Here is a 14,394-nt window from a genome sequence, read left to right as displayed (position 1 = left end):
GATGTCTGTTTTTTTTTTTTTAAAACTAACCCAAGGACTCCACCATTTCCAAAAGGAAAGCTGAACCAAGGAAGGAGGTGGATAGAGCCGAGTGTGAGATCCTACTGGCAAGTTCCAGCATGTTCAGTATTACATTTGTTTCAATAGGAAACACTCTGTAAAGGAAGTGTGCAGGAACCTTTTTCTTCCTGAAGCAACTGCATTTTCTGAAACTTTGGCCAAGGGAAAGATCTACAAAATGTGCTCCACTCTGTTTTCTTAATGTATTCTACCTTGGAGCACAGAAAATGATATTCTGATCAGAGGTCTCATTGAAGAAAATGAAAATTGTAAATATGGCAGTTCAATTCTATCTCATTCCATATGCTTCCACTACCCATTTATTTTTCACTTAAATATTTTTGGACAGGATCTTATTAAATGTCTGACATGATTTATATTGCTTTCAGCCTTTAAATAAACAAAAGCTTAATTTTCAATTAGGATGTGTAAACGTTTGGTATACTTCACCCCCAGTTTGACATTTGTATTCTCTGGAGATTATTGACAAAATTACAATTAAATCAGTTTCAATCACTTGGTATAGCAACACATGCATATAAGTCTAAGGGGAGGTGAAAATTTATTAAATGTTTAAACAATTAGAAAGACTACATTGTGAGTTCAAGGTGGTGATAGCACTTTACACCAAAATGCATTACCTCCAAGTTACTTCCTCTATCCATCTCTATGGGAGAGACCTTTTCCAGCATTTTCTGTGCTGTGATTGGCTCACACACTTCCTAGGGGTGTCCTTCCTTGGACACTTCTAGAAGTTCCTCACCATTTTCATCTCCGGCCTATATTTTACATTTTATTTCCAAAGCCCGGCCTTAGACATTTCCAGCCTCACATTGTAGCAATGTAGGCAATACTTTGTGAAGGGACTTTTGTTCTTGTAGATGGTTGGAGAATGTCTCTTTCTTATCTGGAGGCACAGAGCAGTTTGCTCAGGTTAATCAATCACTCACCTCACTGATACAGTGACAGGCTCAGTTTCACACACATAACCAACTGCAGGAAATGGCACCACCACTCAGTGGCGGCCTAGCCATTTGGGGGCCCTCTTTCCCCTAGTGGTCTGGGGCTCACTAGCGGTCTGGGGCCCCCTGTCAGTCGGGGCCCTAAAACGCCACTTATGTCACTTATGCCTAGGGCCGGCCTTGCCACCACCCCTCCCTAACCCTTGTGGTTGCTGCGGATTGGCCCGATAAGGCTTGGTCAAGTGTGGTGAAAGTGTTAGAACAATCCTAAATGCAACTGATTTATTGGGAAAGGAAACTACGTTTATACTAGGCACTCAAGGTTAACAAATGCGCTAGGTTGATATATAACTTGTTGTTTTTTGTTGAGAACAGTAGACTCCAACACTACCACATAGAAATAAAGTAGAAAAGTACCTCACATTTGAATACTTTATTGGTATTTACATCGGAGTTGGATTTTATTATAGACAGACAATAGCTTAGTTTGGATAATTGAAAGCACTGCCAAACCTCCATCGACGCAATCCACTGTTCGGTGTCTGAGCACAGTTATCACATTCATAACCTCAGCACCTTGCCACAACCAGAAACAGAAACAAGTCAATACTGCCACCTTGAGGCTATTATAGGGTAGTGCTAAGATACACTGCTCATCCCGCAAACCAAGCCCATGATTATTTTCCATGCAAACGATCTCTGAATCACCAGAGGATGTCCTGACTAGCACAGGGAGGACTGGCCCAGTGACTGAGAAGTGTGCTACCTATTAACGTGTTAATGTGTTTATTGTGTAAAGCTAGTTGTCTCCCATCGATTCTGAGTTGGATCCAGTCCACTAAATATTGTAGCTACACAGTGTATTCACCTGTGAGTGAATACAGAGCATACAAACTCGCTCTGAAGTACCAGAAGGCAATGGGTCAAAAGCAATTGAATCGTTGTCAGACGGGTCGTATGGAGAGGGTCAGCTCTTTCCCCAAAGGCGGGGCGATGTACCGTTCTTCTCTTAGCAGACGGAGAAGCAGGTCTTGGGTGTCCTGGGGCCACCGATAGATCCTGGTACTCTGGAGCCAAGCAGGGACATGTCTCTTTAAGGGAAACATTACAACCGCAACGTGAGTCATTCAGGAGACTATTAAAACAGCATTCACCTGTCTCCGGAAGACTGTGAAACGTGGTTGTTCACCTACCTTGGTTGCAGTGGGAAACAGTACTGGTACCAGTCTAAAATTAAGGCATCGCTGTTGGATAAACTCGTTCTGGATCTGCCAAGAGAAGAGGTGATCAGAGGTAAACGTCCAGTCGAATTCACAGCATATTTGCACAGAAATATACATAGACATTTTAAGTTGATTTATTGCATTCAGTCCAGGTATGTTGTTTACGCCAGTGCTGCAATGCCGGCTTTAGCCTTTTGGGGGCCCGAAGCATAATTTAATTTGGGGCCCCTCTCCCCTATTGGTTGGGGGCTCCCTAGCCGTCAGAGGCTCCCTAGCGGTCGGAGGCCTTAAGTGACCGTTTATGTCGGATATGCCTGGATCCAGCCCTTACTGGCAGCACTTTTAACACCTTTAAAGGTGATTCTGATACCATAAATCACACTTACTCTACACAGCAGTGGTGTAAGTTTCCCTTTGTATCGCACACTATTTTTATTCACCTGTTGATATTATCATGGGATGGAGGGGCCCCTGAGGCCCGAACCCCTTTACACTCATTGGGTTGGTGACACACTGACATTGTTACATGTCAAACCTGCGGGAGTGAGCCCACCAGGCAGCTCTGATTAGAAGTTTAGTTTTTTTACAGAGATGAGACGTTTTCACAGGACCATGGCTTCATCTGCCTATTCTGTGTAATCACACAGGAGACACTGAAGAACCACAGGGAGGCCTAAGTGTAAGCACAATGTCTCCGAGGTGGACTGCATCTCACGTCTGTGTGTTCCACAAAAGCTAATCAACTACCACCCAGTCTAGTTGTCAGCTATGGACACCAGAATCTTGTAAGACTCCATCGTTTAAATCAGGTAAGGGCCTACCTGTGTGTGGATGTACTTTGTGTGAAGACCATGCTCGTCTTCCCCATTCCCCTCCACGTCTGCCTTGTACTTGGGACTGATGACCACAATGATCAGCACAGACTTCTGCAACGCAACGGCTCCCAGTCAGTTCAGTCGAATTCGCATGTAGCGTCCCAATCGGCCAGGTTAACTCAATGTCATGAGAACGCGGATCGTTTGGACTTACGTCATTTAAATAGGTGTCCATCCACTTGTTCATGTCCAGACTAAGCACTGCACTGTTAAAGATGTCAATCTGACAGAGGGGAGATGAATGTTTGAGTGTTACTCGTTGAAGATTGGGGAAATTGCAGACTATAATGGAAAGATAATAGTTTGAAAACTTACAGCTGGTTTAAAACCCTGATCTGTCAGGAACTTGACAAAGGTGAACATCTCACTGGCTATGTCCACGGAATATGTAATGAAAACAGTCCCTGAAAACAAACAGATGAGAGTTGTATAAACCTCTCCTGAAGTTGACACATTCAAATGTTGGGTGTTCGAATTGGTTGAGCCAGATCATATGGTGTCCTCATGAGCCAGATCATATGGTGACAATTACTCTGATTCACCGAAGATATATCGCACAGTGGACAATCAAGAGGCATTGACATGTACTCACTGCACTCCTCAGGTAGACTGACGGTCCTCCTGATCTCCTGCGTAGCCGTTCCTGCCCCAACGGGCTGATTGGGGGTGGCTGTGTATGAGGGGACAACGCTGACCTCGTTCATGACCTCTCTGGGAGGAGCGGCGCGTTGCGGTAGATTTAAACAGGGGGCTTTAGGAGCTTCTTGTCCATACAGTCTATTCTGAGCTGTGGGGGCCCTAAAGGGGGCATGTGTAGAATAGTTGGGTTTCTGATCCAAACAGCCGTAATCGTTACATGTAAGCAGCTTGATTCAGTCAGGATGGTCCGCTGGCTGGAATCTAATTATTATAAAACACCGTTTGTGCCCTGCAAATTGACGACAACTAAGCCTAAAAACTGACTGTGACATTGATTACATTAAGACACAATTAGATACAGTAATAAACCATGCGTGGAGGTAGAGTTTGGTACATTTTGCAGGGAACAGTCTAGAACTAAAACTGATATAATTGGGATTGCCTGTCACTCTTAAGTACTCAAAACCACCAAGAGGTGAATAGTAAGTCTGACAGAGCTACACAGTTCCGCAGCGATGATGGGAGAAGCCGTCCGTACGTCAACTACTACCTGCCTGCTCCACAGCGCTGGGCTGAATGGAGGTGGCACGGAAAAAGCGATTGCCAGAAATCTGTCACGACATATCCTGTTTGAATTCAGCCATAAGGGATGTGGAAGACAAAGCAAAGATGTGCCAACGCCCGCTCATCTCCCTGAGATGGCCAGGGTGGTCCAGGGGTTTAAGCTGCTGCCTCAGGCGCACGTGTACAGCTGCAGTGTGGGTTCAAATCTGGCATACTGCTCTTCTAGCAAAAAAAACTCCCACTATCTTTCACCACTTCCCTGTCCAGTAATGCATGAAATCCCTGAAAATCAAGCGCTTGTTACCTTGCCAACCACTTCTGTGCTATATTCTGAAGCACACCAGCAGTGTTAATGGGATAACTGGAGAGCTGAAAAACTGAGAGAAGTAAAGACATATTTGCCTAATTCAGGTATATGGAGCTACACCTGGACCCTGCGACATCAGACTGGTTTTGATATCTCCTGCGAGCTAATGATATAATAGGCTAATGTTGAAACAGCATACAAATGTTTAGTATACCAGGGTGCTGGGTATTTTGGAGAATCCTGCTGAGCTTCCACATGGTGAAGATGGTTGTGATGATGATGATTGCGGTTGAAGGGACAAGTTTCATTTACATGCTGCTGACATGTGTGTGGTCTATGACCCCTGCAGCGCTCTGGATCTGGACCTGTAGAGTGACAGAAGAAGACATGATCTGGGTCAGATGGGCACTGCAATTTATAGAATGTGGATGATCCAACCTATATATCAATGTGTAATATAAACAAAAATACTTTGACTTGCTATGCCTTTTGGGTAAAGTGGTGCCTTTTGGGTCGTGAAAGTCTGTCACAAAATCATTTCATTTCACCTAATTCTAATATTGTGTTAACGTTCCATTGTGAAATGAAGACCAAATAAACATCAAAAGAAAGTCCAACTATAAAAAAGGAACAATGAAAAAAATAGGGTTTACCATTATGATTTCATCTTAAATCAGCTGTAAGAAGATCACATAAAAGAGTAAAACCATGGCTTTAACACAATGATTATTGCACTGTATGACTTTTAGGTGTTCAGTGATTCTTTTAACAAAATATTTGAAAAAGGAATAGTTTCCCCATATTTAAAAAGGGTAGCATTTTATTTTAAGTCCCAGAAGTGTGTCTGTCGATGCTCAGATTTTAACTAAGTATCTACTAACCCTTACCCTAACCCAACCCTTTATTCTAACCCTTACCCTAACCTAAATCTTTATCCTAACCCTAACCAAAAACCTTTCCCTGGAACCCTTAACCTTTGTAAGCAGTTGCTTTTCAATAAAATGTGTGTTGAACATTTGTTGATAGCATCATTATCTATAGAACATCTACAGATGGAAAAATCAAAATGGAAACATCCAAATAGTGTAAATATATATATTTTTTTTAATCACCAGAAAGAGTTCACCTTTAAGGGAGGTTCGTATGGCAAACAAATTACTAATCACATAATTCTAATATTCAGAAAGGAATGACAAATTAAAAATGTCTGTAAGAATTTACATTAACGGTGACAACTTGGAGTTAAGTGGTTTTCAAATCCTCCAAGAACTCCTGATGCTCCTGCTTTAGAGTGTGCAGTTGGACATTTCTATTTGCATTTATTTACAGAAGCTCTCGTTCACCAACATCCCAAATGTACTGCATCAAATACAGCAGGTTACTTACACTGTGGAGGCATGTGTGCTGGTTGACTTGGGGGGGCATGGTGGAATTTGATCAGGTCAGACCTGAGAGGAAGAGGGGCCTCCAAGTGCTCTGCTCCTTCAAGGGAGCATTCCAAGGGCTGTGGCCAGCTGGGTGGACAATGGTAGCCGTCCGCACCCCGCGGGACAAGCCCAGAGCAAGAGACATCCTGAGGATCTAACCCGAGGTCTGCAAGGTGGGGGTGTTTCGCTGGGTGACCAGCGGTCTGAAGATATAAGTCTTCCTGAGGTGGCCCGAGTAGAGGGGGGGATCTGGGTTGGGGCGGACGTTGACCCACTGGGTCTTCTGTGGGGTTTCTCCAGGGGTTTTTGGGGTAGTCCGCCTGGTCTGTGCCACTCCAGACCCCAGGGGCGAACCAGCTGTCGTTCTTCACTCCACTGCCTGAGGGCCACACTAGATCCAGTGTTGAGGATGTCATCGATTCATCTGTCTCCACAGGAATGCTTCTGTGACGAGAATCTGACAGTGATAAAACAGGTTGTTATTTAGCCTAAGCCAATTGGAAGTGAAGTGATAGCCAGGAGTGAGCATGCGATAACCAGGAGTGACTTTTGGAAGGTTAACTTTCCTTTCTGTTTGTACCCAGTAGTGTGTTCTGTAATGGACAATGTCCTACCTCTGAAATAGTCCATTCTTCCCTCAGGACCAGCAATGGGTTTCTTGTAAAAACAAAGGTTACAATACAGGAAGGAAATTTGAGCTCTGTGGAAAGCAGCATGACATTAGTACTGACACACCTGTCAGGTGTTTATTCAAGTAAAAACACACTCTTAAATCAGTGATAGCTATTGTTCTAGGTCGATGTAAAGCACTTTAAGATGTAGAACACAAAGTTGGCTTTGACTATACAGAGTCACTGTAATACATCATAGATTAAAAAAACTAGACTAAACAATGAAGTATCTGCCGAGGAAGTGAACTCTGTCCTCCAGTCTTACCTACAAGGTGTCAGCGATTTTGTAATTCTTCGGTGAATCTACTAAATGTTCCCAACTTCAAGCACGGAAAAGTGGAAAAATACAGCTCAGGTTACATTTACCAAGGTGCCTTTAGTCATATATAGTAGTTTGTAACCTACTCAATGTTTCTCAAATCCCATATTACAGCCAGTATTCTTTGCTCTACATGCAAATCAGCTCGGAGACAAACAGGAAACATTCCATGTATTTATTTCTTGGGGGAAGAGCTCAGTCCATGCTAGGCTGGGAAGTCCCTATGCACCATTTATGCAAATAACGTGGGGCATGTAGTTCATAGCTGCCAATCAGGTTGATCTTGAAACAAAGCAGGAATTCTGCGACCAGTCATGTCGTTTGAAAAGATAACAAAAGGGGCTTGTCAAGTGAGTTGACACAGTAAACCACACAGACACGTGAGGACACTTGCTTTATGGAACTTGTTTTGAATATTCAGTGTAGGCTATCAAGCTCTACAAACATATATTTAACAGCACAAAATGATCCTACAAACATACAAAAAAGTACACAGATAATAAAAAAGAAAACCAGTAAAGAACACATGCATTTGAAATGATATTTATATTCAAAAAGTTGTTCTGTCACTAAATATGTCCCTAATAACCATCTTCTCTACTGGGTCTCTTTGAGCTTGGTGAGGACTACAGTGACCGGGTCTTCTCTACTGGGTCTCTTTGAGCTTGGTGAGGACTACAGTGACCGGGTCTTCTCTACTGGGTCTCTTTGAGCTTGGTGAGGACTACACTGACCGGGTCTCGGGATCTCAGCGTTTCATGGTCCACTACAGAAAAGACCTTCATGGTGGTCTGGGTTAAGACAGAGCCCAGCTCTCGGATCTTGGTCTTGCAGGTGAGCGTGTGGAGCACCTCTTGACGGAAGCGCCGGCTCACCATGCAGTAAAGCAGGAAGTTGGTGGTGGAGTTGAGGTTCTGCAGCATGTTGGCCAAATCACTAATCACATTGATGGCCAGGCGGTAGTCGTTCCGGTCAAAGCGTTCCCGGTTGTACTTAGTGCGCAGGATGCAGTAGGTGACGAAGCGCGGAATGCTGAGAACGACAAACGTCACGGACACCGTGCCCAGCAGGAAGATGGTCCTCCGTACCAGGCTCTTGGTGCTACCCCCCCGAATGACCCTCCGCTCCTCCTTGGTGAACAACTGACTGGCGCGGGTCAGGCTGTGGGCGATCAGCGAGTTGAAGATGATGACTAAGACGATCGGGATGCCCCCGGAGAGGAACGTCGTCACCCAGACCAGGACCGTAGAGTACGCGTGGTCCCTGTAGTGGCAGCGGGTCAGGGTCACGTTCTGCCCCTCCACGGTGAAATTCTTTGGCGTCACCACATTAATCCAGCCCATGGGAACGGAGACCAGGTGGGAGACCAGGACGACAGTCACGCAGGTCAGCCTGGTAACCTTGGCCCGGGAGAAGTGCTGCTTGGCGGATGTGCTGCTCAGCACCAGGTAACGTTCGATGGTGAAAACCACCACGATCCAGGAGGAGCTGTACAGGGAGCCGTACTGCAGAAAGGCCATAATGCCGCAGGCTGGGAACGAGTGCCAGAAGGGTTGCAGCTGCCAGAAGGTGAGCGTCAGATCCAGCAGGATCACCCAGACCAAGTAGAAGGTGTCCACGATGGCCAGGCAGCTCAGATAGATGACGGCTGTGTCAGACATCCCACACTTCCGGAAGCAGATCATGTAGAACGTGAAGAGGTTGCCTGGGTTATGGGGAATAACGGGGTCACCAAGTTGTTTATAAGTTGCTCTCCTTTAAAACTCCTGCTGCTGATTACGACGACAACAAGTTGTGAAATGTTATCACGCCACAAAGCACCATCCTTCATTTTAGACACACAAATACATGGGTGAAAGGGCAAAGACGGTACAGGGTCGACTCACCCGGAATTCCCACAATGCAAAGCAAAGGGTAATAGACCCTTTGTATGGTGATGAAGACACTGGCGCCCTCCTCCATGTTTCACTGTTCCTTCTCAGCTCCAGGCTATAACAGGCATGTTAATACCTGCAATAAACCCATTCGGGTAGCTGGATTACTAATGCGTCGGTGGGCATGGTGTCATAAACAATATGGATAAGGACACCATGTTAGAGAGATTTCCTTTTACCTCATTTTCTAATTACTTTAGTGATGCTCACAAAAGACATGAGATTACTGTGAAGAGTTTTGGAGCACACTGTGGTGCGTGTTGTCGGTCGGCCAGTCCCCTACCACTGATATGGCTCAGGCAAAGACCGACAAGAACGCTCACAGAAAGAGCAAACACTTTTTATCCTGGTCTGTGTTAGGATTGATTGGTTATTTGTTGCAAGCCTGTTAAAGGTACATTTAAATGAGAAAATGGAGCACCCTCTAAGGATGTTTTTCAAACATCATGATCGGGTTTAAGCCTGTAAGAAACATCTCCATGTAAAAATTTACATATTGGGGCAGGACTGTATGTTTATACTGTATAACCGATCATGGCTACACTATAGACAGATTGTTTTGAGAGTACCAAGTGTTTTTGTAGATGCTCAACAGACTATCTGATGACTATGAGTAACATTTTAACTACACTGCAAAAAAAAATTGCCAATGGAACAAGACAATTTAACTATTTTTTAGGAGATTTTTGCTTGAAATAAGTGAAATAAACTGCCAATGGAACAAGAAAAATCACACGACATTCAAGGCATATTTTCTAAAAACAAGCGGTATAATCTAGCTTGTTAAGAAAAATATAATTTAAAGGATGGAAGGGTTTTTAACCTGAAAATAAGATAAATATACTTGATAAGTCATATATTTTTTGCATGGTATCTGCTAACCCAAATCCTTGCCCTAACCTAAACTTTCATCCTCACCTTAACACTTGCCCTAAATCCTATTCTAATCCAACCCGTCCCTCACCTTAGCAGGCAGCTGCCTATCAACTCCACCTGCACCGTCACCACTAGTTTTCATGTCATAACCAGACATCTGCCTAGTCAAACAGTTGGGTATTGATTTTACTGTTGCTGTTACAAAACCTTTAAGCCATTAAAAAAGCACAAGTAAATCTATACAATTACTCCCAACTGCGTAACCATGGGCTAGACTTAACTTGTACCAACAGTATCTTTAACATACCTTTAAAAATTGATTAAACAAATGAAAAATTTGGAAAAACCTTTATTTGGTGAGTCTTGACAGTCCTGATGCTATACAGAAAGATCTATAGGCTGTCAGTAATATTTAAACTTCCTACATAAATCACAACCGTATCTTATCTATATCAGTGTTTCCCAATCCTGGTCCTGGGGACCCAAAGGGGTGCAAGTTTTTTGTTTTTGACCAAGCACTCACACTCCTGTTTCAAATGTTGCCCGACCACATATACACTCGATTGACGCACTCAACCTATAATCAAGTCTTTAATTTGAATCAGGGTGCGTGAGTGCTAGGACAAAAACGTGCACCCATTTGGGTCCCCGGGACCAGGATTGGGAAACAGTGCTCTAATGAGAAAATTGCCATTGCCTCAGGTTCACATGCACAGCGTGGGTTTGAATCCAACTGACTTTTCTCTCAGCAAAAAACACTCTCCTCTATCATTCTTACGTCTAAAGTAATCTTTAAAGTAAGAAACTAGGCTGCCTTCTTTGAAGTCTTGGTGATCGGTGCACAATGTCCTGCATTAACTACCACCGTACGGAAGCACAAGGTTTTGGGTCTCCGGGACGACTGATCTGGAGATCCCCCTCAATCTGCTTAGAGTCATATTAGTTTCTTTGGCCTCGACATTTGGAATAATCTTCAAGTTATTTTTGAGCCGGAGGAATTGGTGACTCAAGGGAAATTCAAAGAGATGTTAGAGGAAATAAGTCTTGAAATCGAAAATGTATGTAATTTACAAGGCGCCCTCATCCACAGCACCTTACAGCAATGAGTGGATATGTTTTTGTAATGTTTTGTCCTATCCACCCCATGGGAATGAAACCCTCAAACCGGGGCTTTGCAAGATTTATGCTCAACCAACGGATTCACATGGGAACCCGTCTGTTTCTTTTGATTATATTTTGCATATTGCATACTCTGTAATTGCTGAGTTAATAAGTGACTTGCTAAAATAAAGGTAAGAAGGATACATAATACTCATACATAAACTTAATCCTTACCCTAAACATTACTAAACTAACCCTAACTTTAAACCTAGCAAGCAGTTGCTTTTAACAGATATGATTACAGTATAAATACATTTTTACCAAAAACATTATAATATACTGAAGGTTTAAAAATGTTTTCCCAATACAACAAAAGAAAAAGCACCACCCTCCCCCCCTTAAAAAACATGCACTTGCCAACAATAATCTCCTCAAAAGTAAGAATAAAGTGTGTACCGGTAACTTACACAGATGGGCTGGCCCCCTGGTGGTGTAGGAAATCACTCTGTGTTGGCAGTCCAGTCAGGTAAAGTGGTAATGGCTAGTGGGTGGTGAGTACTGTAACAACTGAGCCAGCTGCAGGTCATATGCTCTAACTCTCCCCTGCTCTCTCACCATTACTGTCGCTCCCTGGGCAGACGCACAAAAAAGGATGGCTCCTCTGCAGGTAACACGTCACCCGAAGAACACAGTACATTGCCCTTCCGTGGGGTCCATTGATCAGTCAGAGCCAGGCAACAGAAATGGTATCACGTCCACTTGAATAAGGTCCTGGTAATATCATGATAACGAATGAAACATTGATTTAGGCATTGTAAATGGGTCGTCGCAATTCACCAAAAGTCCCCAGTTTTGCCAGCCAGTTTTTTTGCCAGACTCAGTATGCCTCAACAGTGGGGACACCAGGGATGTGTTTCTTTGGGAAACCATTTCCCGAAACCAACAGAATGTTTTTCTCCTTTTCCTATTTGTTCAGCTGGGTTTCTCACCACTGGGTTTCTTCTGTTTCCATTTCAGGAAGGTTCTGCAGCAGAACTGGGCAAAATGCACACACCCCTCCAGATGGGGAAAGGTCTCCCCCTTGTGGTTACAGAAAATAAAACCAGAAATTAAAAGATTACCTCAGAACCCCCGACATGAAAACAAATCATCGTTCCACGTTTTACCTGCTAACATAACGTTTATTTTTCTATTGCTTTACTTGAGCTGTAGCTTTCACCTGATAAGCTGTAGGACATTTTCTTAACAGACAAAATGTCTCAGATATCCATTGATTCAATATATCAAATAATAGAGAACCAACAACAGTATGGGTACTGCAACAGGTCTAGATACGCAGCTAATGTACAAGCCTATCAGGGCTGACTTACCAACAAGTCACACTGCAGGCCCGACCTGTTTTCATGTTCCAGGCATTAGCACCTTCTTAGGTGTCCTGCAGGCCCTAATGTTAACATACTATATACTCTTATCTAGTGTTTTTATACTCTCTCTCGTAATGTAAACAAGCCCTAAGAGGCTGGGGAAGGTATTGTCTGTTCCCTCTCCCAGAGGGAGAGAGAACAGAAGGGAGACAGAGAGGACAGGAGAGACAACAGAAGAGAGATCAGGTGAGACGTGGTGAGAGAAACAGAGGCGAGATGGAGTGAGAACAGGAGAGATTGAGCGAGAGAAATAGAAAAATAAGAGAGATGGGCGATAAGAGAGATGGTGAGAGAAAGAGATGTCCATCTCTCTCATATATCTAGTGTGAAAGAGGTGGAAAGAGGGAGACGAGGAAAAAGAGATGGCCAGAAGGAGAGAAAGAGAGACGTAGAGCCAGGCTGTCACTGCCAATTAGTATGTTTGACGATAACCTGCTGGTGAAATAAAAGTAGATAAAAAATACAATGATGAAATTAGTCAAAAAAGAGAAAGAGATTGAGACAAAGAGAGGCTTCTTCACCACTCCATCCTGTGGTAGCATCTGGTCTGGATGTTGGATGGATGGACAGATGGACAAGGGTGGCCAGGTCCAATCTAGACACAGCAACATACACCATGTACAGATGCAGCTATTTGGTGGAATAAAAATGTATGAAATAAGTGTCTTGGAAAGAGTGTAAAATGTTTATTGTTCTTTTTTAATTTCAAATGCCAAGTCACTGAGTTAACAGAAATAAATGTTAAATGGAAAAAAAATAAACTAGGAGGGCGATTCCATGCCAGGGTAGCCTGAAAACAATGTCTTATAAAAATTTAAAAGGGTACTTTTGAGATATTCATATTAATAGTTTAATGTTTAATAAATTAACCTGAACACTTGTATTTCAGAACCCAGAGTGTCTGCATTTTACAGTACTCTATAAGGAGTGTGATGACACCAAGATGTCTGTATCATGTGTCAGCCTGTGAAGGGGCTAATGTCTCATTTTACTATGGTTTTAATAAAAATATATGGTTTGTGATACACATGGAAAAAGAATGCCAAACATCCTTCCTCCCGATGAAATATAGATTTGAGAATTAGAACAATCTGAGATACCAGAAATCTGTTCAGTCTACACTGGTGTGGAATCTGCCTGGAAGGTTACTGACACTTAAAACCATTAAGCTGTAAAACCGAAAAACAACGAGAAGGTTCAATCTTACACAGATCCTGTTTAGCACTTAAAACTTTATCAGATAAGACCAAATACTACATTAAGACTAAACAAGGTCAAGCTTTACAGCCGGTTGTTTCAACAGTGTTTTTGCAACATTCCCCCTGAAAACGCGGTCCCCATGCCTCAAAGATCTATCGATAAGATTAAATAGACATATTCTGAAACAGGAGATGCAAGACTCAAAACATCCACGCCAGTTTGAACATGAAAAGGGGTAAAGTAAGCCAAAGGAAGTGGTCCAGAACGAGCAGAGACGGATCCAGTATTCCACAAGAGTACTGAGGTACAGATGGACACCACCGTTCAGAGAACGAAAGGTTACCCACTAAGACTTCCCAGGACATGGCTACACATCATGGAGGAAACACGGACCATGACCGAGGTTTGATGGAACTGTGCACGTTAAAATAAGACCATTAAATGTAGAGACATACATCTTTCTCTTCTTAAGTAAATCACGTCCTTCCCGCACACACTAAATAATACCTGCCTGGAATACCTGGAAAGACAGATTTTTTCTCCCGGAAATATTTATGTTTCTTAAAATCTGTCTAACGGAGAAGACATATGTTCGAAAGTATAATTCTTACACGTTTGGCTGTAATTACAAAATGCAACATACATTATTTGTAAAATAACTTTGTTACAGCATTAGCCTAACATCTATCACTTTGAGGAGTGGACAACAAAGCTATTTTACATGGATTTGCAAAATAAATGAAAAATGATATCAAACGTACTTTATGAAAGGCAGTGGCAAAAACTGTTTCAATAGAGTACTTTGTCATGCT

General features: G+C 43.0%; 2 protein-coding genes across 3 annotated transcripts; both read right to left on the bottom strand.

The window, feature by feature from the left end:
- Positions 1-1,440: 1,440 nt before the first annotated feature.
- traf3ip2a (TRAF3 interacting protein 2a) lies at positions 1,441-7,214 on the bottom strand. The gene is made up of 10 exons (XM_010882868.3): positions 6,994-7,214; positions 6,672-6,757; positions 6,017-6,514; positions 4,845-4,995; positions 3,713-3,918; positions 3,436-3,524; positions 3,275-3,343; positions 3,067-3,171; positions 2,216-2,290; positions 1,441-2,113 (listed from the first exon to the last, which is right to left on the bottom strand). The coding sequence occupies exons 2-10, from the start codon at positions 6,685-6,687 to the stop codon at positions 1,967-1,969; spliced, it is 1,356 nt and encodes a 451-aa protein (XP_010881170.2). The 5' UTR covers positions 6,688-6,757; positions 6,994-7,214; the 3' UTR covers positions 1,441-1,966.
- A 169-nt stretch (positions 7,215-7,383) lies between these two features.
- Positions 7,384-12,538, bottom strand: LOC105017972 (probable G-protein coupled receptor 139). 2 transcript variants are annotated; one of them, XM_034287959.1, is made up of 3 exons: positions 11,426-12,538; positions 8,934-9,057; positions 7,384-8,752 (listed from the first exon to the last, which is right to left on the bottom strand). In XM_034287959.1, exons 2-3 carry the CDS (start codon positions 9,007-9,009, stop codon positions 7,743-7,745), a joined length of 1,086 nt encoding a protein of 361 aa, XP_034143850.1. In that variant the 5' UTR covers positions 9,010-9,057; positions 11,426-12,538; the 3' UTR covers positions 7,384-7,742. The 2 variants fall into 2 exon arrangements, with proteins under 2 accessions (XP_034143850.1, XP_010881348.2); XM_010883046.4 differs by lacking the exon at positions 11,426-12,538 and having other exon boundaries at positions 8,934-9,253.
- Positions 12,539-14,394: the final 1,856 nt, after the last annotated feature.

The sequence above is a fragment of the Esox lucius genome, chromosome 18, assembly GCF_011004845.1.
Source record: "Esox lucius isolate fEsoLuc1 chromosome 18, fEsoLuc1.pri, whole genome shotgun sequence".
Taxonomy (NCBI): Eukaryota; Metazoa; Chordata; class Actinopteri; order Esociformes; family Esocidae; genus Esox; species Esox lucius.
Note: the sequence above shows the minus strand (reverse complement) of the source record. Positions and strands in the feature narration are given on the sequence as shown.